This window comes from Salvelinus namaycush, chromosome 4 (assembly GCF_016432855.1).
Source record: "Salvelinus namaycush isolate Seneca chromosome 4, SaNama_1.0, whole genome shotgun sequence".
Lineage (NCBI taxonomy): Eukaryota > Metazoa > Chordata > Actinopteri > Salmoniformes > Salmonidae > Salvelinus > Salvelinus namaycush.
Window position 1 is genome coordinate 9461272 of NC_052310.1, and position 27417 is coordinate 9488688.

The window sequence follows — 27417 nt, forward strand, 5'->3', positions numbered from 1 at the left end:
CATTCACAGAGAGAGGGATGGAGAGAGGAAGAGAGCGAGACGGAGAAAGATGAGAAGAATGGAGAGAGGAAGAGACGGAGAGAGAAAGAGACAAAGAGGGATGGAGAGAGGAAGAGAGCGAGACGGAGAAAAATGAGAAGAAAGGCGAGGAAGAGACGGAGAGAGAAAGAGACAAAGAGAGGGATGGCGAGAGGAAGAGTGAGACGGAGAAAGATGAGAAGGATGGAGAGAGAGGAAGAGACAAAGAGAGGGAATGAGAGAGATGAAGAGCAAGAGACAGAGATAAATACGAGGTAGGAGAAATAGAGAGCAATAGAAGTGAGTCCATATGACTGGAACAGAGGAACATCCTGATATGGGCATGTGAGAGTGGCTTACAGGACGGAATGGGAGCACGTGTGGGGGTTGGCTTGGCAACACAGAAACAGGAAATAAATAAAAACGAGCTTTAAACTCAGAAAGAAAAGCTGAGAATAGAAGGCTAGTTACCACCGTGGTCATTTTCATAAAGCCACTACTGCCTGAACTCACCCATTTACATTCCTCCTTCCCTCCTTATGTCATCAGATGAGCTCTAATGAAACTTCTCTCAAATCAATCACACCGACCACTCGTATCTCATATACACAATTCCTTGCAGAAAAAGCACAGCAAGGCTCCTCAATGTAACACGCACTGTGCTGTGCAAAATAGAGATTCTCTTAGTAAAATATGTCTCCTCCACTTCTAACTAACCTTAGCAAATATACGCTGACATTCTGCAACTATCATCTACTCTGGCCTGGAGAATAGGAAGAGCTTCCATTATGTGTGTTTGAGTATGGGTGAGCATGTATAGGATGTGTGTGCGGGGCATGCATGTGTACAAAATGACCCGTTCTGAGAAATGTTTGGAGAACAGTGTGTGCTCGTATGGATTTCGAACGGCTCTAACGGCTGTTCAGTTGATATTGACAAAAACTAACCAAAAACAGACCTAGACAGACGGATGAACAGATGGTGAAACTCAAAAGTCATGAGGACCGCCAGTCTTTATTGGAAACGGGGGGGAAATACAAAAACCATAATAATAATATAATACAATATAACAAAAACAGAGAGAGAAACAGACAGAGGGTGGGAGGAGAGGGGGTGAAAGGGGGGCGTCAAGGTGAAGGAGGGGGCGGTGTGTGTGTGTGTCCATGTGTGTGTGTGTGGAGGCAGAAATTAGGAATTGAAGGAGCTCTTACACGCAGCCTTTATGGCGCCACAGTTAATGGGCACAAAGGGGCGCCGCGCAGCGCGTCGCAGTCTGATGATGTCGCGGCACATGTGGCGTGCCAGCTTGGTGAGGCGGGTTGCCTGCAGCAGGAAGGCCTGCTTTGTCTTCGTGGAGGACTTGGGGCTGCCGCTGTTACGCACCGGCACCATGTGACTGGACTGGCGGGGGCCGTGGCCACGCGACCGAGGCTCCTAGAGGGAGAGAGGGCCAACATGAGTACCCGTTCTGCATGACGGAGAGAAACAACTGTCCTACATTATATATTTATCAGAATGTTCAGTAACATTGATTCGGCAGAATAAGCCCCTGGGGTAAAGTAGTTAAAGGTGAGGTCTTACGTTGGGCACAGGGCTGGGTGGGGTCTTCTCCTCGGGCCCCTCCGCTCTGCTTGGCATCTTAAGGCCACCGTACTTCTTCCAGTACATCCAGCACGACACACACAGGCGACACTGCATGTTGGGTGGCCCCCACGAGTACCACTGGGCTGATTGCGTCGCTGTACACACACACACACACACACACACACACACACACACACACACACACACACACACACACACACACACACACACACACACACACACACACACACACACACACACACACACACACACACACACACACACACACACACACACACATTCTGCATGTTAGGACTCATACACCTCATCAAAGCACAATCAATAAACATGATCAATATCTAACAGTCGATCGATAAGTCATCCTCTTAAACACTCTGATGAGTGTTTAAGATGAGGGATGGAGAGTGATGGATGGATGAAGTGAGGAAGGTGTACTTACAGTAGCAGCTCTCGCAGGCTCGTCCTCCCCCTGCTGCATGGTAGGCTCCAGGCCCAGCCCCATTCACCGTCGCCATCTTCCCATTGGTCACTGAGATCTGGTTAGGGTTGGGCTTATTGCTGCGAAATAAGAGAGAGGTAGATACACAACAAATCTTCAACATGAATCCTCTAACGCTGAAGACACACACTGTATATGGACATGATTGTGCACCGACACTCACACACCAACACTTAGACAGACACTCAATCAATAAAACACACACACACACACACACACACACACACACACACACACACACACACACACACACACACACACACACACACACACACACACACACACACACACACACACACACACACACACACACACACACACACACACACACACACACACACACACACTTACTATGTGGGGATGTAAACCTGCTTCAGTTTGCTTTCTGCTTCTGCTGCCTTCAGTCTCTTCTGCTCAGAGAGAAAGACAGAGAGGAGGGTTAGACTACTAGCCAATAAGACCAGAGGACAGCTTGGCACTGGATGCTGCGGTGTGGCTAACAGCTAGGTTAGCTAGCTAGCTAGCAGGAGTGGGTTAGAGATACGGAGACTGACCTGCTGTACGTATCGGTCTGTTGTCTTCCACATGTAATAATACTCTATTATACTGGTCAGAGACTTCCACGGTAGCTAAAGAGAGGGAAAAGGAGAGAGATGGTATTAACGCTCATGTTTTTTACGTCTGTGTGTCAGATCCCTCATGAATATTGATGAGCAGGCCGACCAGGGTTATTCTGAAACCAATTCATCACACACACACACACACACACACGCACACACAAATAAGATGGCGCCATACTGTATGGCTGCCATCTTGCGAGCTCCAACCCAACTTTGCTATTTAGTGATTATTTTAGCATTTACCCTTAAAATATTTTTGCACAAAATGACAGACAAGAACTTTTGAACATCAGATCGGCAGTTACTAACCTAATTCCGGCATCAACTTAGACTCATATGTCCGTTGTATAATCGTTGTATAATTCTGATCCAATTTTCCCGGCTATTCAAGAGGAAATGCCGGCGACAAAGAGGCAGGAGAGGGGAGCCCTAGCAAGATTACGGCAAAGGGAAAACCTGCCACTTCCCTCCATTCTATTGGCCAATGCAGTCTCTAGATAATAAGATGGATGACCTCCGATCGCGGATTTGCTACCAACGGGACTCTAGAAACGACAATATTCTCTGCTTTTCTGAAACGTGGCTTTCGGACAAGATAACCCCGTGGCTATCCAAATCAAAGTTTTTGCCATTCACTGAGCAGACAGGACATTGGATTCAGGGAAGTAAAGAGGGGGACGGGTATTCCTCTTCATCAACAACAAATGGTGTGCTGAACTCTCGACCCATTGTTCACCCATCTTGGAATACCTGATGGTCAAATGTCAACCCTTTTACCTCCCAAGAGTTTTCAGCTGTTATTGTGACTGCTGTATATATATATATATACATATATTCCACCTCAGGACAAGAAAAACAAGAAGCAGGCACTTAACAAACTGTACGAGGCTATAAACAAGCAGAAAACCATACACCCCGGAGGCTGCTTTCCTTCTGCGTCATTAAGACATGTAGAGGTCTGACTGATGAATTAATCCCGCTCCCACAGCTTTTCATACCGCACCCGCCCACACCTGCTGGCTTCCTGTCCGACTCCCACCCGCCCACACCTGCTGGCTTCCTGTCCGACTCCCACCCGCCCACACCTGCTGGCTTCCTGTCCGACTCTCACCCGCCACACCTGCTGGCTTCGTGTCCGGCTCCCACCCGCCCACACCTGCTGGCTTCCTGTCCGACTCCCACCCGCCCATACCTGCTGGCTTCCTGTACGGCTCTCACCCGCCCACACCCGCTGGCTTCCTGTCCGACTCCCACCCGCCCACACCTGCAGGCTTCCTGTCCGACTCCCACCCGCCCACACCTGCTGGCTTCCTGTCCGACTCCCACCCGCCCACACCTGCTGGCTTCCTGTCCGACTCCCACCCGCCCACACCTGCTGGCTTCCTGTCCGACTCCCACCCGCCCACACCTGCTGGCTTCCTGTCCAGACTCCCACCCGCCCACACCTGCTGGCTTCCTGTCCGACTCCCACCCGCCCACACCTGCTGGCTTCCTGTCCGACTCCCACCCGCCCATACCTGCTGGCTTCCTGTACGGCTCTCACCCGCCCACACCTGCTGGCTTCCTGTCCGACTCCCACCCGCCCATACCTGCTGGCTTCCTGTACGGCTCTCACCCGCCCACACCTGCTGGCTTCCTGTCCGACTCCCACCCGCCCACACCTGCTGGCTTCCTGTCCGACTCCCACCCGCCCATACCTGCTGGCTTCCTGTACGGCTCTCACCCGCCCACACCTGCTGGCTTCCTGTCCAGACTCCCACCCGCCCACACCTGCTGGCTTCCTGTCCGACTCCCACCCGCCCACACCTGCTGGCTTCCTGTCCGACTCCCACCCGCTCACACCTGCTGGCTTCCTGTCCGACTCCCACCCGCCCACACCTGCTGGCTTCCTGTCCGACTCCCACCCGCCCACACCTGCTGGCTTCCTGTCCGACTCCCACCCGCTCACACCTACTGGCTTCCTGTCCGACTCCCACCAATTACAGCAAGAATTGCTCCCAAACCCAACCACAGTCCCGCAAAGTTTTTTGGGGGGGCCGTCACTGTAAATAAGATTTTGTGTCGTCAATAGGTGAACTTAACGTGCTGCTGTGCGTTTTGTTGCTAACCTTACTTTGCTACCTGACAACTTTACGGTTTTTACTTTTTAATTACCGTTTATATTTTTTGTTTTCCCCTCACTCAACTTTTTTTCATTCAACTTTTTCACTCCGGACGCTTTATCTGGACATGGTTCGTCAGGACCTCCAACAGCCGAAGCTAAGTAGTAACATTAACATGATGCCTTCTAATTGCAGTCGCTGTACTCATAATATACAGCAGAACGATCGCTGCAAGCCCAGCTTCAGATGCAATCGTTAGGCAAGGGTAATTTCAGTGTAGGAAAGGATGAAACAGCATTTGTGCCACCAGTAAGTACAGATAGTAGTATAAATCCCCTCACACAGTCCCCGCAGCCGGACAACTTTCTCATGGCTTCTGGAGGGAAATGCTGTAGGAATGCCCAACCGGTGTCGCTCATTCAGCCGACAGAAACTTTCAACCGGTTCTCCCCATTAAGCAGCGAGTCGGAGTCAGAGGCCGAGCCTTCTCTGGTCTCTACTCCTCCCGTTACGGGGTCTGAGACGCCGAAGCCTCCCACCATTAGCTCTGACAAATTGAAAACTGTAGTCATTGGAGACTCCATTACCTGCAGTATTAGACTTAAAACAAATCATCCAGCGATCATACACTGTTTACCAGGGGGCAGGGCTACCGACGTTAAGGCTAATCTGAAGATGGTGCTGGCTAAAGCTAAAACTGGCGAGTGTAGAAAGTATAGGGATATTGTTATCCACGTCGGCACCAACGATGTTAGGATGAAACAGTCAGAGGTCACCAAGCACAACATAGCTTCAGCGTGTAAATCAGCTAGAAAGATGTGTCGGCATCGAGTAATTGTCTCTGGCCCCCTCCCAGTTAGGGGGAGTGATGAGCTCTACAGCAGAGTCTCACAACTCAATCGCTGGTTGAAAACTGTTTTTCTGGGCCATATACAGCGTTCCTCACTGAGTTCCCTGAATTCCTATCGGACCTTGTAGTCATAGCAGATAATAGCCGGGAGATGAGCCTAGCTCGAGGCTAACTGGTGCTTGCTTTGGGACAGAAACCCCCTCGGACGGTTACATCGGTAGACCATTCATGATGGATCGGCGGGGCTCCGTGTCGGCAGCAAAGGGTTCAGGCCAATAGGCAAAAGAGGTAATTGAAGCCCAGGAATTCTTGATAGATCTATTCGGCTAGCCAGGAGATGGGCATAGATTCGAGGCTAGCTCCAGGCTAACTGGTGCTTGCTTCGGGACAGAGAAGTTAGCTAGGAGTAGCCACTCGGATAGCAGCTAGCTAACTGCGATGATCCGGAGTAAAGGTTCAGCGCTTGTGGTAGGAATCCGGAGATATGGTGGAGAAAAGCAGTTCGATATGCTCTGGGTTGATATCGCACTGTGCAGGCTGGCAGGAGTTGACCGGGCTGAAGCTGGCAGATGTCCCAGTTAACGGTGATGGCTAACTAGCAGTGGCTAACTGACTACTAGCTGGCTAGCTTGAAGGGGGTTACGGTTCTAAAGTATAAAACAATAGCAGATCCACACCGCATTGGGTGAGGCAGGTTGCAGGAGAGTATGTTCAGTTCGTAGATGGAAAAATGCTATAAAAAATATATACGAAGAAAGAAATTATATATACAGTTGAAGTCGGAAGTTTACATACACTTAGGTTGGCGTCATTAAAACTCGTTTTTCAACCACTCCACAAATTTCTTGTTGTTAACAAACTATAGTTTTGGCAAGTCGGTTAGGACATCTACTTTGTGCACGACACAAGTAATTTTTCCAACAATTGTTTACAGACAGATTATTTCACTTATAACTCGTTGTATCACAATTCCAGTGGGTCGGAAGTTTGCATACACTAAGTTGACTGTGCCTTTAAACAGCTTGGAAAATTCCAGAAAATGATGTCATGGCTTTAGCAGCTTCTGATAGGCTAATTGACATCATTTGAGTCAATTGGAGGTGTACCTGTGGATGTATTTCAAGGCCTACCTTCTAACTCAGTGCCTCTTTGCTTGACATCATGGGAAAATCAAAAGAAATCAGCCAAGACCCCAGAAAAAAATTGTAGACCTCCACAAGTCGGGTTCATCCTTGGGAAAAATGTCCAAACGTCTAAAAGTACCACGTTCATCTGTAAAAACAATAGCATGCAAGTATAAACACCATGGGACCACGCAGCCGTCATACCACTCAGGAAGGAGACGCGTTCTGTCTCCTAGAGATGAATGTACTTTGGTGCGAAAAGTGCAAATCAATCCCAGAACAGCAGCAAAGGACCTTGTGAAGATGCTGGAGGAAACAGGTACAAAAGTATCTATATCCACATAACCTGAAAAGGCCTCTCAGGAAGGAAGAAGCCACTGCTCCAAAACCGCCATAAAAAAAAAGCCTGATTACGGTTTGCAACTGCACATGGGGACAAAAATTGTACTTTTTGGAGAAATGTCCTCTGGTCTGATGAAACAAAAATAGAACTGTTTGACCATAATGACCATCGTTATGTTTGGAGGAAAAAGGGGGAGGCTTGCAAGCCGAAGAACACCATCCCAACCGTGAAGCACGGGGGTGGCAGCATCATGTTGTGGGGGTGCTTTGCTACAGGAGGGACTGGTGCACTTCACAAAATAGATGGCTTCATGACGAAGGAAAATTATGTGGATATATTGAAGCAACATCTCAAGACATCAGTCAGGAAGTTAAAGCTTGGTCGCAAATGGGTCTTCCAAATGAACAATGACCCCAAGCATACTTCCAAAGTTTTGGCAAAATGGCTTAAGGACAACACAGTCAAGGTATTGGAGTGGCCATCACAAAGCCCTAACCTCAATCCTATAGAAAATTTGTGGGCAGAACTGAAAAAGCGTGTGCGAGCAAGGAGGCCTTCAAACCTGACTCCGTTACACCAGCTCTGTCAGGAGGAATGGGCCAAAATTCACCCAACTTATTGTGGGAAGCTTGTGGAAGGCTACATGAAATGTTTGACCCAAGTTAAACAATTTAAAGGCAATGCTACCAAATAATAATTTAGTGTATGTAAACTTCTGACGCACTGGGAATGTGATGAAAGCTGAAATTAATCATTCTCTCTACTATTATTCTAACATTTCACATTCTTAAAATGAAGTGGTGATCCTAACTGACCTAAAACAGGGAATTTTTACTTGGATTAAATGTCAGGAATTGTGAAAAAACTGAGTTTAAATGTATTTGGCTAAGGTGTATGTAAACTTCCAACGTCAACTGTACAAGGGACGGGACAAGACAATCGGAACATCCCACTGCTACGCCATCTTGGATTATCAAGACACTACCGTGTCTCGCCACCTTGGCCTGGGTGAGGGCAAAGTTCTTGGCAGTCTGGTGAAGTACACTTCCAAGCAAGGGCTTTGGGATGGAGATGCAATATGGCAGTCGTGCCAACATCTCATCAGCCACCTGGTGGTTGAAAACATTTTTGGGAGATGCAATGGATCATTGGGGATCATTCAATATTCCCTTTTGTTGTTCAGTGAAATCATCCCATGTGAAGAGTCAACTCATTTAATTAAAGTTCAATTCGTAACTAAATAGTTTTTTAAATTTCTATTGGAAGGATTTAATAATTTGCAATTATGTCTACTTATGATGAGGTAAAAGGTTTATGTTTCGGTCTCCATATGATATGGTAAATATATACAATGCAAAATACATTTAAATGGTATTAATATTAATTTGCATATATTTCCATTAAATCCCCATGGAAAGTTTCCACCTTTGAATATTCCCCAAAATGTGCAACCCTACCTCTGCCACACTGACCCTCAACACATGGGCCCCACAGGGGTGTGTGCTTAGTCCCCTCCTGTACTCCCTGTTCATCCACGACTGCGTGGCCATGCACGACTCAAACATCAACATCAAGTTTGCTGACGACAAGACGGTGGTAGGCCTGATCACCGGCGACGATGAGACAGCCTACAGGAAGGTCAGTGACCTGGCAGTGTGTACCTATCGTAAGAGTGGGGGTGTTAACCCCAGTGTCCAGGCTAAATTCTCAATCTGGCCCTAATACCATCATGGCCACCTAATCATCCCCAGCTTCCAATTGGCTCATTCGTCCCCCCTCCAACTATTCCCCAGGTTGTTGCTGTAAAATGAGAACGTGTTCTCAGTCAATTTACCTGGTAAAATAAGGATTTAAAAAATTAAGTGTGGTGCCAATACATCAACGTCTCCCTCAACGTCACCAAGACATAATAGCTGATCATGGACTACAGGAAACGGGGAGCAAGCACGCCCCCTATCCACATCAACGGGGCTGCAGTGGAGCAGGTCAATGAGCTTCAAGTTCCTCTGTGTCCAAATCACTAAGGCAGCGTTTCCCAAACTCGGTCCTCGGGACCCCAAGGGGAGCACATGTAGTGTTTTGCCCTAACACTACACGGTTGATTAAAAAGATCAAACCTTTATTGAATAGTTGATTTGAATCATATGTGTAGCGCTAGGTCAGAAACCAAAACACCCCTTGGGGTCCCAAGGATCGAGTTTGGGAAACCCTGCACTAAGGACTTCAAATGGTACACATACACACAAACAGTCGTGAAGACCCTCAGGAGGTTGAAAAGATTTGGCATGGGCCCTCTAATCCTCAAAAGGTTCTACAGCAGAGGGTGGTGCAGACAGCCCAGTACATCACTGGGGCCGAGCTCCCTGCCATCCAGGAACTCTATACCAGGCGATGTGAAAGGAAAGCCCGGAAAATCGTTCAAGACTCCAGCCACCCAAGCCATAGACTATTCTCTCTGTTTCCACACGGCAAGCAGTACCGGAGCAACAAGTCTGACACCAACAGGCTCCTGAAAAGCTTCTATACCCAAGCCTTAAGACTGCTAAATAGCTAACAGAATGGCTACACGGACTATCTGAGTTGACCCTTGATTTTATTTCTCTTTTTGCACGGACTCTATGCACACTACACACTCATACTGACTCTAAACACACAATCATTATATACACTGCTGCTACTCTTGTTAATCACACATCCTTCCTCTATACATGTCTACCTCCATCACTCCAGTATCCCTGTCACCTTACCCCTATACATATCTACCTCCATCACTCCAGTATCCCTGTCACCTTACCCCTATACATGTCTACCTCCATCACTCCAGTATCCCTGTCACCTTACCCCTAAACATGTCTACCTCTATCACTCCAGTATCCCTGTCACCTTACCCCTAAACATGTCTACCTCCATCACTCCAGTATCCGTGCACTCTGTAAATAAGGTATTGGAAGTGACCCTGTATATAGCTTCTTACTTTCTCCTGTGTTTTTGTTCTACCATACGTTAGTATTTTATAGTACTACTGATATTGGTTACTGCATTGTTGGGAACGAGCAAGAAAGGCATTTCACTGTACATGTGCACGTGACACTAAAAACAATGTACACACACACACTGAGACTTACGAAGTCTTGTCTTATGTCGTTGAAGTCCTTTCCGTATTTTTCCAGAGCCTCTTCAAACATGGCTGCCTCCGAGGCGCTCCACTCCTCCATCTCGTCCCGACACAGCACCGGCCCACCGGACGGCACCAACACACTCAACGCACTGGACAGGTCGTAACCATGACGATGCAGCGTGTCCATCGCGTGGAACTACACACGGGGACACACACAGGCAGATAGAAAGTTAGAGAAGGTTACATCCTTAGACGAACAGTCAAACTCGGGACAATACGAGTGTGTGTGTGTCTATCACCAGTGTGATGTCTCGTGAGGCGGCGGCTGCACTCGCATGTAGACTGGGCTGTCTGACTGAGCTGCTACAGTCCAGCGCCCTGGCAAACGTCCCCACCGCCCTACAAGCACACAGTTTTAATGTCAGGGCTAGAGATCAAGGGTCCGGGGTCTTTGGTACGGAAAACGAACCGAGAGGTCAGGAATTAGAGGTTAAAGGTCGTACCGTGCCACCACCAGGAACTGGTCTATCTGTTTGCTGGAGAGAGGACAGTCAGGATCCCATAGCTTCTCCTCTAGCTTTGATTGGTCACGTTCATCTGAGTCACCTACGAAGAGATACAGTCAGTCAGAGAGAGGGGGTTGTGTGTGTGTGTGTGTGTGTGTGTGTGTGTGTGTGTGTGTGTGTGTGTGTGTGTGTGTGTGTGTGTGTGTGTGTGCCTACCCTCCTGTAGTATGTCAGGTACGTCGGCCTGAAAGCGTGGTCCCACTCTGATCTCTCCTTTATCAGCCAACAGTGTCTTCTGGGTAGGGTCGTAGACCAGCGAGTAGAAAAACATATCCTATGGAAAACACAGATGTTTTTACAATACACACACACACACACACAAAGCTGACATATGAGAATGGTATGGGAGGCATTTTATTGGCAGGTGTGGACCTACCAACACCTACACACAACCCCTCTTACCTCTTTGTCCAGGTAGGAGAGAACAGCTTCCGTCTCATTCAACAATGCCACACTACACTTCCCCCTAAAAGAGAGAGACGGGGGGGATGAGCACTGTTGTCTGTGGTACACAGTTTAATGGCTGGGTGAGTGTGCATCCTGGGGTACTGCCTGTTACAGCAGGGGGGATTGTGTGTGTGTGTGTGTGTTAGGGCTGGCACAATTACTGTACAACCGTGTCACCGACGGTTATGGATGAAGACAGTCATGAAAATAAAATGATCAGTTCCAGCCATTATTATGAGCCGTCCTCCCCTCAGCAGCCTCCACTGATACAGTGCATTCGGAAAGTATTCAGACCTCTTCAAACATTTTGCAAAAAAAATACCTAAAAACCTGTTTTTGCTTTGTCATTATTGGGTATTGTGTGTAGATTGCTGAGAAATATATATACATATTTAATACATTTTAGAATAAGGCTGTAACGTAACAAAAAAAGTCACAGGGTCTGAATACTTTGCGAAGGAACTGTGTGTGTGTGTGTGTGTGTGTGTGTGTGTGTGTGTGTGTGTGTGTGTGTGTGTGTGTAACAAACAGCTGATTGAAAATGAGACGCCAGGAATTCATGGGGTTTAGTCTGTTTCTGCTGTAACGTGATGAAACGTTGCTGAAACAAGCAAGGTGTTGTAGCAAACAAGTCTTTGGTTGCCTGGGGAATAATAGTAGAGAGAATGATTTATTTCAGCTTTTATTTCTTTCATCACATTCCCAGTGGGTCAGAAGTTTACATTCACTCAATTAGTATTTGGTAGCATTGCCTTTAACCTTTCTAGCCCAGGGGTTCTGCTAGCGGAACACCCACAACATTCCGCTGAAAAGGCAGCGCGCGAAATTCAAAAATATTTTTTAGAAATATGTAACTTTCACACATTAACAAGTCCAATACAGCAAATGAAAGATAAACATCTTGTTAATCTACCCATCGTGTCCGATTTTTAAAATGTTTTACAGCGAAAACACAACATATATTTATGTTAGATCACCACCAAATCCAAAAAACACAGCCATTTTTCCCAGCCAAAGATAGAGTCACAAAAGCAGAAAGAGATAAAATTAATCACTAACCTTTGATAATCTTCATCAGATGACACTCATAGGACATCATGTTACACAATACATTTATGTTTTGTTCGATAATGTGCGTATTTATATCCACAAATCTCGGTTTACATTGGCGCCATGTTCAGAAATGCCTCCAAAATATCTGGAGTAATTACAGAGAGCCACGTCAAATAACATAAACTTTGATGAAAGATACATGTTTTACATATAATTAAAAAGATACACTTGTTCTTAATGCAACCGCTGTGTCAGATTTTTTTTAAACTTTAGGAAAAAGCATACCATGCAATAATCTGAGACGGCGCTCAGAAATACACAACATTTCTCCGCCATGTTGGAGTCAACAGAAATACGAAATTACATCATAAATATTCTCTTACCTTTGATGATCTTTCATCAGAATGCAGTACCGGGAATCCTAGTTCCACAATAAATCGTTGTTTTGTTCGATAATGTCCATTACTAGTGTCCAATTAGCTACTTTTGCAAGCACGTTTAGTTCACATGTCCAAACGCTGGCGCCGGTCCAGGCGAACTCGGACGAAAACTTCAAAAAGTTATATTCCAGGTCGAATAAACTGGTCAAATTAAGTAGAGAATCAATCTTCGGGATGTTGTTATCATATATATCCAATAACGTTCCAACCGGAGCATTCGTTTTTGTCTACAGAGTAATGGAATGCATGGCCATATCATGACTAGTGCGCGTGACCAGGAACTAGCATTCTGCCAGACCACTGACTCAAATAGCTGCCATCCGGCCCCACATCACACTAGAAGCTTCATTCCACGTTCTACTGACTGTTGACATCTAGTGGAAGGTGTAGGAAGTGCGAACAGATCCATATCTTACTGGGATGTGAATAGACGATGAGTTTAACATCAACCAGCCCCAGAATTTCCACTTCCTGTTTGGAGGTTTGCCTGCCATATGAGTTCTGTTATACTCACAGACATAATTCAAACAGTGTTAGAAACTTCAGAGTGTTATCTATCCAATAGTAATAATAATATGCATATATTAGCATCTGGGACAGAGTAGGAGGCAGTTCTATGGCCCAGAGTAAACTGCCTGCTACTCAGGCCCAGAAGCTAAGATATGCAGATTTGGATAGAAAACACTCTGACGTTTCTAAAACTTTTTAAATTATGTCTGTGAGTATAACAGAACTCATATGGCAGGCAAACACCTGATGAAAATCCAACCAGGAAGTGGGAAATCTGAAGTTTGTAGGTTTTCAAGTCTTTGCCTATCCAATATACAGTGTAAATTTGGTCCGATTGCACTTCCTAAGGCTTCCACTAGATGTCAACAGTCTTTAGAACCTTGTTTCAGGCTTCTACTGTGAAGGGGGAGCGAATAAGAGCTGTTTGAGTCAGGGGTCTGGCAGAATGCCATGAGCTAAGTCAGGCGTGCACCCGTGAGAGTGAGCTCTGTTCCTTTTCCTTTCTAAAGACAAAGGAATTGTCCGGTTGAAACATTATTGAAGATTTATGTTAAAAACATCCTAAAGATTGATTCTATACATCGTTTAACATGTTTCTACGAACTGTAATACAACTTTTTTGACTTTTCGTCTGGACTAAGTGCCTGTGCCTAAACGCGATTTGTGAACTAAACGCGCAAACAAAAAGGGGGTATTTGGAAATAAATGATGGACTTTATCGAACAAAACAAACATTTATTGTGGAACTGGGATTCCTGGGAGTGCATTCTGATGAAGATCATCAAAGGTAAGTGAATATTTATAATGCTATTTCTGACTTCTGTTGACTCCACAACATGGCGGGTATCTGTATGGCTTGTTTTTGTGCCTGAGCGCTGTACTCAGATTATTGCATGGTGTGCTTTTTCCGTAAAGCTTTTTTGAACTCTGACACGGCGGTTGCATTAAGGAGAAGTTTATCTATAATTCCATGCATAACACTTGCACCTTTTATCAATGTTTATTATGAGTATTTCTGTAAATTGATGTGGCTCTCTGCAAAATCACCAGATGTTTTGGAAGCAAAATATTACTGAACATAACGCGCCAATGTAAACTGAGATTTTTGGATATAAATATGAACTTTATCGAACAAAACATACATGTATTGTGTAACATGAAGTCCTACGAGTGTCATCTGATGAAGATCATCAAAGGTTAGTGATACATTTTCTCTATTTCTGCTTTTTGTGACTCCTCTCTTTGGCTGGAAAAATGGCTGTGTTTTTCTGTGACTAGGTGCTGACCTAACATAATCACATGGTATGCTTTCGTCGTAAAGCATTTTTGAAATCGGACACTGTGGTGGGATTAACAACAAGTTTATCTTTAAAATTGTGTATAATACTTGTATGTTTGAGGAATTTTTATTATGAGATTTCTGTTGTTTGAATTTGGCGCCCTGCACTTTCACTGGCTGTTGTCATATCGATCCCGTTAACGGGATTTCAGCCGTAAGAAGTTAACTTTGGTCAAACGTTTTGGGTAGCCTTCCACAAGCTTCCCACAATAAGTTGGGTGAATTTTGGCACTTTCCTCCTGACAGAGGTGGTGTAACTGAGTCAGGTGTGTAGGCCTCCTCGCTCACACACACTTTTTCAGTTCTACCCACAAATTTTCTATAGGATTGAGGTCAGGGCATTGTGATGGCCACTCCAATACCTTGACTGTGTTGTCCTTAAGCCATTTTGCCAAAACTTTGGAAGTATGCTTTGGGGTCATTGTCCATTTGGAAGACCCATTTGCGACCAAGCTTTAACTTCCTGACTGATGTCTTGAGATGTTGCTTCAATATATCCACATAATTTTCCTTCCTCATAATGCCATGTATTTTGTGAAGTGCACCAGTCCCTCCTGCAGCAAAGCACCCCCACAACATGATGCTGCCACCCCCGTGCTTCATGGTTGGGATGGTGTTCTTCGGCTTGCAAGCCTCCCCCTTTTTCCTCCAAACATAACGATGGTCATTATGGTCAAACAGTTCTATTTTTGTTTCATCAGAACAGAGGACATTTCTCCAAAAAGTACAATCTTTGTCCCCATGTGCAGTTGCAAACTGCAGTCTGGCTTTTTTATGGCGGTTTTGGAGCAGTGGCTTCTTTCTTTCTGAGTGGCCTTTCAGGTTATGTCAATATAGGACTTGTTTTACTGTGGATATAGATACTTTTGTACCTGTTTCCTCCAGCATCTTCACAAGGTCCTTTGCTGCTGTTCTGGGATTGATTTACACTTTTTGAACCAAAGTACATTCATCTCTAGGAGACAGAACGCATCTCCTTCCTGAGCGGTATGACGGCTGCGTGGTACCATGGTGTTTATACTTGCGTACTATTGTTTGTACAGATGAACGAGGTACCTTCAAGCGTTTGAAATTCAAAAGGTACTCGCACATCTGAGCAAACTTATTGCAGGTGCATGGCAATAGTTGAACAATTGCAGGTGCATGGCAATCTTTAACAAGCTTACGCAATCTTTAACAAGCTTACGTATCGGCCTCACGGCCTTCGTCAGAGCTTTTGAGAGCAAAAGGTCTAACAAAGGCCATGAGGCCGATACGTAAGCTTATTAAAGATCAGTGATACTATCAAGAGCAGTGTGCGTTTTTTTTTTCATTCACCTTCAGCCGTTTGGAAATTGCTCCCAAGGATGAACCAGACTTGTGGAAGTCTACAATTTTTTTTCTGGGTTCTTGGCTGATTTCTTTTGATATTCCCATGATGTCAACCCAAGATGCACTGAGTTTGAAGGTAGGCCTTGAAATACATCCACAGGTACACCTCCAATTGACTCAAATGATGTCAATTAGCCTATCAGAAGCTTCTAAAGCCATGATATAATTTTCTGGAAATTTCCAAGATGTTTAAAGGCACAGTCAACTTCGTGTATGTAAACTTCTGACCCACTGGAATTGTGATACAGTGAGTTATAAGTGAAATAATCTGTCTGTAAACAATTGTTGGAAACATTACTTGTGTCATGCACAAAGTAGAAGTCCTAACCGACTTTCCAAAACTATAGTTTGTTAACAAGACATTTGTGGAGTGGTTGAAAAACTAGTTTTAATGACTCCAACCTAAGTGTATGTAAACTTCCGACTTCAACTGTATATATATATATATATATATATATTTTGTTTGTTTGCTATTCGAACGGATATTAAGATGCCTGTGGTCATTTGGCTGACCAATTGCAGTCATCCAAAATTCCATGACCGTCATGTCCCTAGCGTGTGTGTGTAAATGAGTGAGTGTACCTGATGTGTGTGGCTGGTAGACTCTCATATTGGCGCGAGAGGAACAGTTCTCTGTGACGTAACTGGTGTTCCTGTTTGTCTGTCAGGTCCGCCTCAGACGGACTCTCTTTCTCCTCCTCTAGGTCCTCTGTATGTTCTCACACACACACACACACACACACACACACACACACACACACACACACACACACACACACACACACACACACACACACACACACACACACACACACACACACACACACACACAAAACATGACTGCCTGGACTCCTGTTATATGGATCAGGAAACTCTGCAGACATTTCAGCTACCCCCTACTGTTACACTGATACACAAAAGCACACATATGGACGGACAGACTGACGCACGCACGCACACACACACAGGGCCACCTACGTGCGTGTTTGTCAGCCAACTGTATGAGGCTGTGTGAGATATCTCTCCTTCTGTAGAAACACACCACCTTGGCCTCCACATTGCCACTGGCTGTCTGAAGAGAGAGAGAGGAGAGAGGTTAAACACTAATTTATCACATAAATACTACTCAAATTTACGACTGGCTGTTTATGGGAGGGGGAAAGAGAGTTCCAACACTTTAAAAACAGCGTCTTGAATTGCATTTAGAGAGAGAGGCAGGGAAATACAATGACTAACAAACAAAGAAGACCAACATTTTAATTTCCCATGAGACTTTTCTCCCTGACCTAATAGCCATGACACTGACTGATAGATACATTGATAGATTGTGGATGTAACTGGGCAAGCAGATGTTTTGTCTCCTCTGAGATGAAACACGTTGACAGAAGGTCATGGAGGAAGAGAGGAGAGAGCGAAGGAGGTACGGATGAAGAGGAGAAAGCAAAGGCGGTACGGATGAAGAGGGAAGGAGGTACGGATGAAGAGGAGAAAGCAAAGGAGGTACAGATGACAGAGGGAAGGAGGTACAGATGACAGAGGGAAGGAGGTACAGATGACAGAGGGAAGGAGGTACAGATGACAGAGGGAAGGAGGTACAGATGACAGAGGGAAGGAGGTACAGATGACAGAGGGAAGGAGGTATGGAGGAAGAGGACAGAGGGTGGTACTGAGGGAGAGAGAGGGGGTGGGAGGAGGTGTGCCCATTCTCACCTTCCAGTTGCCATGGAAATGACAGTTGAAGGCAGGTAACATCTGTCGCTAAGCATCAGATTACACACACAATCTCACACTCACTAGCGCAGGACAGGAAAAGTCACAGGACAGACAGGCAGCTATTCGCCGTCAGGCACATCGGCCAGAGTACTTAAATTACCTACACACAAACACACACACACCCCAGGGCGGGCAGTACCTTGTTAAGTTCTTCTATCCGGCGAATCAGGTAAGGGTTGCTGGAGGAATTCTCAATGAATACATAGTCTGGAAGAGAATACAATAACATCACATTGACACACTGCCTGCCATATAACTTACTGTATAACCACTCCAGCTACTGGGTGTGCAGGCTTTTATTCCAGCCCTGTTCTAACACCTAATTCAACAACAGGGGAGAACAACCCAATGGGGCTTGAACCAGTGACCCTGCAGTTAGCGGGCCAGGCCACTGCATCCTGGCTGTGCCATAAAGATCCAAACCCCTTGGCAGAGGCTGCAGTGGTCAAATAAAGTGAGACAGAGACCATACAGTCAAACACAAACTCTTTCCGTTCACAGTTGAACAAGTCAATCAGGTCTGAGTGGCACACCTACCTGATAGCTTACCTATAGAAGCATGTCAACCATCATCACACCTACCTGATAGCTTACCTATAGAAGCATGTCAACCATCATCACACCTACCTGATAGCTTACCTATAGAAGCATGTCAACCATCATCACACCTACCTGATAGCTTACCTATAGAAGCATGTCAACCATCATCACACCTACCTGATAGCTTACCTATAGAAGCATGTCAACCATCATCAAGTAAGTTTGCTAAGTTACTAGACACACACAGGGCCAGTTCCAGGCATAAGTGGTCCAATAGCCAGATTACACATTAACAGAGTAGCTATAATATCATTGCAATAATATTATATAGTATAATATTGATTGAGTCATTTTCAACGTCTCCTTGTCCCAGTCTGTAATCCCCACGTCTTAAAATGACTATCATCATTCCTGTTCCTAAGAACTCCAAGGCTTCATGCCACAATGACTATCACCTTGTAGCTCTCACATCTGTAATCATGAAGTGCTTTGAGAGGCTGGTAATGGAACATCAATTCCATCATCCCAGACAACCTAGACCCACTGCAATTTGCATACAGCTTCAACAGATCCATAGACGATGCAAACTCCACAGTGCCCTCACCCACTTAGATAAGAGGAATACATATGAAAATGCTGTTCATTGACTACAGCTCAGCGTTCAACACCATTGTCCCCTCCAAGATCATCACTAAGCTCGGGACCCTGGAACGGAACACCTCCCCCTCTGCAACTGCATCCTGGACTTCCTGACCCAGGTGGTGAGGGTAGGCAAAATCACCTCTGCCACGCTGACCCTCAACACAGGGGCCCCACAGAGGTGTGTGCTTAGTCCCCTCCTGTACTCCCTGTTCACCCACGACTGCGTGGCAACGCACAACTCCATCACGATCATTAAGTTTGCTGACGACACAACGGTGGTAGGCCTGATCACCGGCGACAATGACAGTCTAAAGGGTGTAAGTCAGTGACAAGGCAGTGTTGTGCCAGGACAACAACCTCTCCCTCAACGTCAGTAAGACCAAGGAGCTGATCGTGGACCAGATAAAACAAGGGGGGAGGGGGTGAGCACGCCCCCATCCACATCGACGGGGCTGCAGTGGAGTGGACCGAGAGCCTTAAGTTCCTTGGTGTCCAAATCACTAAGGACTTAAAATGGTCCACTCACACAGTCGTGAAGAAGGCGCAAAAGTGCCTTTTCCGACTCAGGAAGTTGAAAAGGTTTGGCATGGACCCTCAAATCCTCAAAAAGTTTTACAGGTGCATCACTGCTTGGTTTGGCAACAGCATCGCTCCCTGCCATCCAGGACCTCTATAACAGCAGTACCAGTGCATCAAGTCTGGCACCAACAGGCTCCTAACGGCTTCTATCCCCAAGCCATAAGACTAGTCTACACACACACACACACACACACACACACACACACACACACACACACTTATACTGACTCTATACACACGCACATACAATCACAATTTACGCTGCTGTTACTGTTTATTATATACACTGCTCAAAAAAATAAAGGGAACACTTAAACAACACAATGTAATTCAAGTCAATCACACTTCTGTGAAATCAAACTGTCCACTTAGGAAGCAACACTGATTGACAATAAATTTCACATGCTGTTGTGCAAATGGAATAGACAAAAGGTGGAAATTATAGGCAATTAGCAAGACACCCCCAATAAAGGAGTGATTCTGCAGGTGGAGACCACAGACCACTTCTCAGTTCCTATGCTTCCTGGCTGATGTTTTGGTCACTTTTGAATGCTGGCGGTGCTCTCACTCTAGTGGTAGCATGAGACGGAGTCTACAACCCACACAAGTGGCTTAGGTAGTGCAGCTCATCCAGGATGGCACATCAATGCGAGCTGTGGCAAGAAGGTTTGCTGTGTCTGTCAGCGTAGTGTCCAGAGCATGGAGGCGCTACCAGGAGACAGGCCAGTACATCAGGAGACGTGGAGGAGGCCGTAGGAGGGCAACAACCCAGCAGCAGGACCGCTACCTCCGCATTTGAGCAGGAGGAGCACTGCCAGAGCCCTGCAAAATGACCTCCAGCAGGCCACAAATGTGCATGTGTCTGCTCAAACGGTCAGAAACAGACTCCATGAGGGTGGTATGAGGGCCCGACGTCCACAGGTGGGGGTTGTGCTTACAGCCCAACACCGTGCAGGACGTTTGGCATTTGCCAGAGAACACCAATATTGGCAAATTCGCCACTGGCGCCCTGTGCTCTTCACAGATGAAAGCAGGTTCACACTGAGCACATGAGCACATGTGACAGACGTGACAGAGTCTGGAGACGCCGTGGAGAACGTTCTGCTGCCTGCAACATCCTCCAGCATGACCGGTTTGGCGGTGGGTCAGTCATGGTGTGGGGTGGCATTTCTTTGTGGGGCCGCACAGCCCTCCATGTGCTCGCCAGAGGTAGCCTGACTGCCATTAGGTACCGAGATGAGATCCTCAGAGCCCTTGTGAGACCATATGCTGACACATGCACATTTGTGGCCTGCTGGAGGTCATTTTGCAGGGCTCTGGCAGTGCTACTCCTGCTCAAAGGCGGAGGTAGCGGTCCTACTGCTGGGTTGTTGCCCTCCTACGGCCTCCTCCACGTCTCCTGATGTACTGGCCTGTCTCCTGGTAGCGCCTCCATGCTCTGGACACTACGCTGACAGACACAGCAAACCTTCTTGCCACAGCTCGCATTGATGTGCCATCCTGGATGAGCTGCACTACCTGAGCCACTTGTGTGGGTTGTAGACTCCGTCTCATGCTACCACTAGAGTGAGAGCACCGCCAGCATTCAAAAGTGACCAAAACATCAGCCAGGAAGCATAGGAACTGAGAAGTGGTCTGTGGTCTCCACCTGCAGAATCACTCCTTTATTGGGGGTGTCTTGCTAATTGCCTATAATTTCCACCTTTTGTCTATTCCATTTGCACAACAGCATGTGAAATGTATTGTCAATCAGTGTTATTCCTAAGTGGACAGTTTGATTTCACAGAAGTGTGATTGACTTGGAGTTTCATTGTGTTGTTTAAGTGTTCCCTTTATTTTTTTGAGCAGTGTATATATATATATATATATATATATATATATATATAATACCTACTCCCCTTTCCCCTATACATACAGTACCTTCAGAAAGTATTCATATCCCTTGATTTATTCCACATTTTGTGTTACCATCTGCACACAATATCCCATAATGACAAAGTGAAAACATGTTCAGATTTTTTTTTTGCTTACTGTATTGAAAATGAAATACCAAATGTACATAAGTGCTCACATCCTTGACTTAATACATGCTAAAATTACCTTTGGCAGCGATTACAGTTGTGAGTCTTTCTGGGTAAGTCTAAGAGTTTTGCACACCTGGATTGTACAATATTTGCACAATTCCTCAAGCTCTGTCAAGTTGGTTGGTGATCATTGTTAGACATCTATTTTCAAGTCTTGCCATAGGTTTTCACGCCAGTTTAAGTCAAAACTGTACCCAGGCCACTCAGGAACATTCAATGTCATCTTGGTAAGCAACACCAGTATATATTTGGCCTTGTGTTTTAGGTTATTGTCCTGCTGAAAGGTGGAATCATCTCCCAGTGTCTGGTGGAATGCAGACTGAACAAGGTTTTATTCTAGGATTTTGCCTTTTCTTAGCTCCATTAGATTAATTTTTTATCCTGAAAAACTCCCCAGTCCTTACCGATTACAAGCATACCATTACATGATGCAGCCAACCCTTGAAAATAAGGAGAGTGGTACTCAGTAATGTGTGTATTGAATTTTCCCAAAACATATCACTTTGTATTCTGGACAAAAAGTAAATTGTTTTGCCACATTTTTGCAGTATTACTTTAGTTCCTTGTTTCAAACAGGATGCATGTTTTTGAATGTTTTTTTTGTCAATTAGGTTAAAATTGTGGAGTAACTACAATGTTGTTGATCCATCCTCAGTTTTCTCCTATCACAGCCATTAACCTCTCTGCGAGTAAGGCTAGTTTCCTGAATTTCCGCCTGTCTGACGTGCCCAAAGTAAACTGCCTGTTACTCAGGCCCAGAAACTAGGATATGCATATAATTGGTAGAATTGGATAGAAAACACTGAAGTTTCTAAAACGGTTCAAATAATGTCTGTGAGTATAACAGAACTGATATTGCAGGCGAAAACCCAAGGAAAATTGATCTGGAATTATTCTTTTTTTTGTTGCTCTGAATGACTTCCAATGCAATGCTATTGAAAGATCTCATTTCCACCTCCCAGATTGCAGTTCCTATGGCTTCTAGTAGATGTCAACAGTCTCTATACAAGGTTTTAGGCTTGTTTTTTTGAAAAATTAAAAAGTATTTGTAGTCTTTCCAAGTTGAGCGCCAGGGCAAAAGTAGTCTTTTTGCACACGTGAACATGGACGCGCTCTTCGTTCTTTTCCTTTGCTCTTGAACATAGTAATCTCCGTCTGAAATATTATCATTTATTTAGATATTAGACAACCTGCAGATTAATAAAAAACATTGTTTGACTCGTTTGGATGAACTTTGCTGGTAACTTTTTGGAATCCTTTGTATGCATGTTGAAGGACTGGATTATTGAATTCAATGGCGCCAACTAAACAGCATTTTTGGGATATAAAGAAGGACGTTATCGAACAAAACGACCATTCATTGTGTAGCTGGGACCCTTGGGATTTCAAACAGAGGAAGATCTTCAAAAGTAAGTGATTTATTTTATCGCTATTTGTTATTTCATGACGCCTGTGCTGGTTTGGAAAATATGCTAATGTGAGGCACTGTCCTCAGACAATCGAATGCTATGCTTTCGCCGTAAAGCCTTTTCGAAATCTGACAACGCAGTTTGATTACCAAGATTCTAAGCTAAAGAATCATGTATGACACTTGTATTTTCATGAATGTTTAATATTACGATTTTGTATTTTGAATTTGGCGCGCTCCGATTTCACCCGGATGTTGTCGAATTTGATCCCGATAGCGGGATCTCCGCTCTAAGATTAAACTCTAACTGGTTTAAAGTCACCTTTGGCCTCATGGTGAAATCACTGAGCAGTTTCCTTCCTCTCCAGCAACTGAGTTAGGAAGGATGCCTGTATCTTTGTAGTAACTGGGTGTATTGATACATCATCCAAACTGTAATTAATAACTTCACCATGCTCAATGGGATATTCAATGTATTTTTCTTCTTTCTAACAATAGTTGTCCTTCTTTGTGAGACATTGGAAAACCTCCCTGGTCTTTGTGGTTAAAATGCATTACTCGACTGAGGGACCTTACAGATAATTGTATGTGTGGGGTACAGAGATGAGGTAGTCATTCAAAAATCATGTTCAAACCTATTACTGCACACAAGTGTCCATTAAATTTATTATGTGACTTGTTAAGCAAATGTTTACTCCTGAACTTATTTAGACTTGCCATAACAAAGGGGTTGAATACTTATTGACTCCAGACATTTGAGCTTTTCATTTTTAATTAATTTGTTTAAAGAAATCTAAAAACATAATTCTGCTTTGACATTATGCAATATTGTGTGTAGGCCAGTAACACAAAATCTCAAATGTTTTTGTTATACCTTATTTAGTGTTACGTTGATATTGATTACTGCATTGTTGGGTTTGTCGCTTGCAAAAAAAAAAGCAATTTCACTGTACTTGTGTTGTGTACGTGACATGACAACTTTAAACTTGATACAATGCAAACATACAGTGACATCCGGTGGAAAACACAGCCCTAAATAACTCTGAAAAAGATGACAATAGATCAGACATCCACGTGACATACATTCCGATACTCTGTAGCCTATAAGAGGGAAAAGGCATCGTTACATTGTTTCCAGATCATCCGTTCACCCAGCAGTGTTTTACGTTATTATACATGCAATATACTATCCTTTACCGCCGCCTTTGTTGCCCTGGGCAGATGCTCTGGGATAATTATCATGAACAGTAGCTAATGAGACACAATATTTTCATGTCACTTCGATACAAAGTGATTGTCGTAGCAAATTAGGAAAGCATATTCGCTAACCTTAACCTCAGTCTCCTAACCGGGTACAAAAAGTAACTTCTGTATCGAAGTGGCGTGACAATAGTGTTTCTCCGCTGGCTTGTCTCGCAAACGTGAAAGACTAGTTCACGTGACGCCATGAGACAATGTCGGAATCGAATGCCATCAACAGCTAGTTAGCTAGAAGAGACAAAACAGATAGCTAGGTGGATAACCTGGCAAAACTAACTGCATAGATAACTACATGGAGCTGAGTATCAGTAAAACTACAAGAAACAGATGCATGGGCCATTCCCTTAACAATGTCAAACAAAGCATTATTAGCTGGCTATAGCGGTTAAGATAATTAATTGCATTGGCAACAAAGCATGCACTTCTAGTCAGGGGACTCGTTAGCTAGCTGTTAGCTAGCACAATAAGGAGCCGTATTACATGGATGCGTGCCAAAAAGGAGCCAAATACAAAGGCACCTCTTCCTAACAATAATCATAAAGACAATCCAACGTGCACTCGACAAAGCATGCAATGCATGTCTGTGCATGTGTATATTAAATGGGATATTACGTGAAAATAAGAGTACATAAAGCTAAAGTAGAAAATAGTCATGTTTATGGTGTAACATGCTAGCTAATGGCTAGCTGGCTGGCTGACTGGTATGGCCACGATAGTCGCGAGGCCTGACCCATTATAGAATCCCAAATATTTGGAAACCCATGCATTTCTCCTGTAAATGACTGCACACGTTTGCCTGCCAATTATAATAATTTACACTATAGCTATATCTGAGAAAATAACACATTCGCTGGCATTGAGAGAAAATTAGCATGTTTCGACTTCATCAAAAACCCTATGTGACATACCTCCGACCCGGTACATGTTGGCGGCCATTTCTGCCCTCCCGGTGTGTAAAAACACAAACCATAAACTAACCGAAAATTTAATCAATAAATAAAGCGATCAGTTGTTAAAGTCCTGTGGTCGGTTTAAAAAAACAAAAAACGTTGAAGTTAGAAAGTGAGTTTGTGGGGGGGGGGGTTGAGCGGGAGATTTTGGTGCGGTGCCCCCTATCTTCCTACCTTCTCACAGTACAATACAGTAGTACTGGGCGCACACACACAGAGAGAGACACACACAACCAAAAGACTCGGATCAACCCGAAACCATAGGCTTCTAGTGACGGTCCCGGAGGAGAGGGGGAGGGAACCAACAGTTTATATATACACTAGGTGACACATAGGGGGTGCTGTGTTGAAGCCACCGTGTCTCCATCTTGGCACTCCTCACCGTTGTAAAGCATATTTTAGAAGCTATAGAATTGTATTTATTAATGTCTACATTCGTTTTTGCCATACGTATTCTATTACGAACACCTTAAAGGTGCAATATGCAGAAATCTCTCCGCCATTTCCTGGATGCTAAAATTCAAATAGTTTGCCTAATTTCAGTTTATGTGAATAAACAAGCAGTGTGTAGGGAATTATTGTGCCATCTAAACCGCTGAGTAATGTATTTTCCATAACCAAAACTATTGTTTTTTCAGCTGTTTGAAGCTCGTGTACAAAACCGAAAGTAGAAGATGCAAAAACGAAACTTAAGAACGGGAAGCATAGAAATAGCACACAGAGAACAGATCTATTGGTTCTTAGACTTGCTTTTAACCAGAATTAAATATCTATAACTAACATCTCTATGTGAATTTGGTCGGCTCCCAAAAAAGTTAGAAATTGTGGCATTAATGCATACTTTTAAATTATTTAGGTGAGCTTTAAATAAAAATAAACAAATATTTTCTTTAAAGTATACTTTTTTGTGATTGCTAATGTTACTGGCCCCACTACAACAACAACAACAAAAAAATACTTAAATACATGTAATTTTGTCCATGAAAGATTTAGTTGAAATACTGTAGAATTCCATTCATTCCTATGGAGGACTGCTCCTACTGGGGAGTGCCATTATGGCCGACCGGTGGTTTCAAAGCCTCTTGATGGCCAAAACATAGAATCAGTAATCCAGGGTTTATATACATCATTTGAGGGAACTAGCCTAGGCCTACTGCGACGTGACACACACACACACACAAGCACACATCACTAAGTAATTTGAGCTTTGTTACCGCATGCTGCGTCACTTTATAGCCTATTCTGCAGTTTCAGGTTATTCTATAGATTTGTTATATGTTGCTTTACTGCACTAGGCTACACAACAGTATGATACTGTATAACCTGAATATAGTAGATTACCATAGAATGTACAGTACAATACCATATATTTGTTTTATAGCACACTGTAAGACCTTTTGTAATTTCAACAGCAAAGCACTGTTGAATGCACTGTAAAAAAAAAACGCAAATGTGTTTTACAGTATTAATTATGGTGCATTGTTGGAAAATGTGTGCAGGGAAAGAGTTTCTGTCTCATTAACATATTTTAAGGTGTGTCTTGTAAAGTTGCAGCCGTGAATGAGAATGCTGTACCCCCACAGAATGCAGTAACATACTGTATTTTAGGAATTCTACAAACATTGTCCTGAATCTCTACATTAACTTACTGGACAATTGCTGCCAGACATGTACTGAAATTCCAAATACAATATCATAATGCATTTCTGGAGTGTCAAAAACCTTTTGAACACTAATTAGTGCATGGTTTTGTTGTTTCTTAGTCATTAACATATTTTGAGGCTTGCCTTGTATGTGACTATATTTGTTGCACCCATTAGTGAGATTCCTGTACCAATTCAAGTGATAAGTGTTGGTAGTTCCCTAGCTATTACATGTATATAGGGAACAGAGTGGTGGTGGGTCTTAAATCTTTTAACGGTTGAATATTTACCCATGTCCAGTTGAGCTGTTTTGCCCTTCAATCAGGGCCAGTTTGGAAGTCTTTGTTTATGCTTCTAAGAGTACAAGTAATCCTTAATATCCTGTAATATGTGAATGCCTAGAGCCAACCTGTTTGCTCTAATCCCTTGTAATTACAGTATAATACTGTGGAAATAGTTTTCTTACAAGTGAATAGCCACTTTGCCTGTATTGTACTGTGTTTCATTGCTCTGGCATCAAGTTACCGTGAATA

The 27417-nt window shown here is 44.3% G+C and overlaps 1 protein-coding gene across 1 annotated transcript; it reads right to left on the bottom strand.

Annotated features, from left to right (window-relative positions):
- Positions 1-991: 991 nt before the first annotated feature.
- Positions 992-25464, bottom strand: LOC120046122 (metastasis-associated protein MTA3-like). Its single transcript, XM_038991098.1, has 14 exons — positions 25200-25464; positions 17918-17985; positions 16984-17077; positions 16588-16714; positions 11248-11311; positions 11002-11119; positions 10783-10885; positions 10579-10678; positions 10287-10475; positions 2677-2751; positions 2474-2532; positions 2063-2181; positions 1600-1757; positions 992-1452 (listed from the first exon to the last, which is right to left on the bottom strand). The coding sequence occupies exons 1-14, from the start codon at positions 25225-25227 to the stop codon at positions 1207-1209; spliced, it is 1548 nt and encodes a 515-aa protein (XP_038847026.1). The 5' UTR covers positions 25228-25464; the 3' UTR covers positions 992-1206.
- Positions 25465-27417: the final 1953 nt, after the last annotated feature.

What these genes read in the sequence shown, in the direction of transcription:
- LOC120046122 (XM_038991098.1), bottom strand. Translation starts at nt 25,227, where the DNA reads ATGGCCGCCAACATGTACCGGGTCGGAG. An exon ending in CCTCACGAGACATCACACTG is followed by an intron (nt 10,476 to 10,578) that starts GTGATAGACACA and finishes CCCCGTGTGTAG; the next exon opens with TTCCACGCGATGGACACGCT. An exon ending in CACCCAGCCCTGTGCCCAAC is followed by an intron (nt 1,453 to 1,599) that starts GTAAGACCTCAC and finishes CTCTCCCTCTAG; the next exon opens with GAGCCTCGGTCGCGTGGCCA.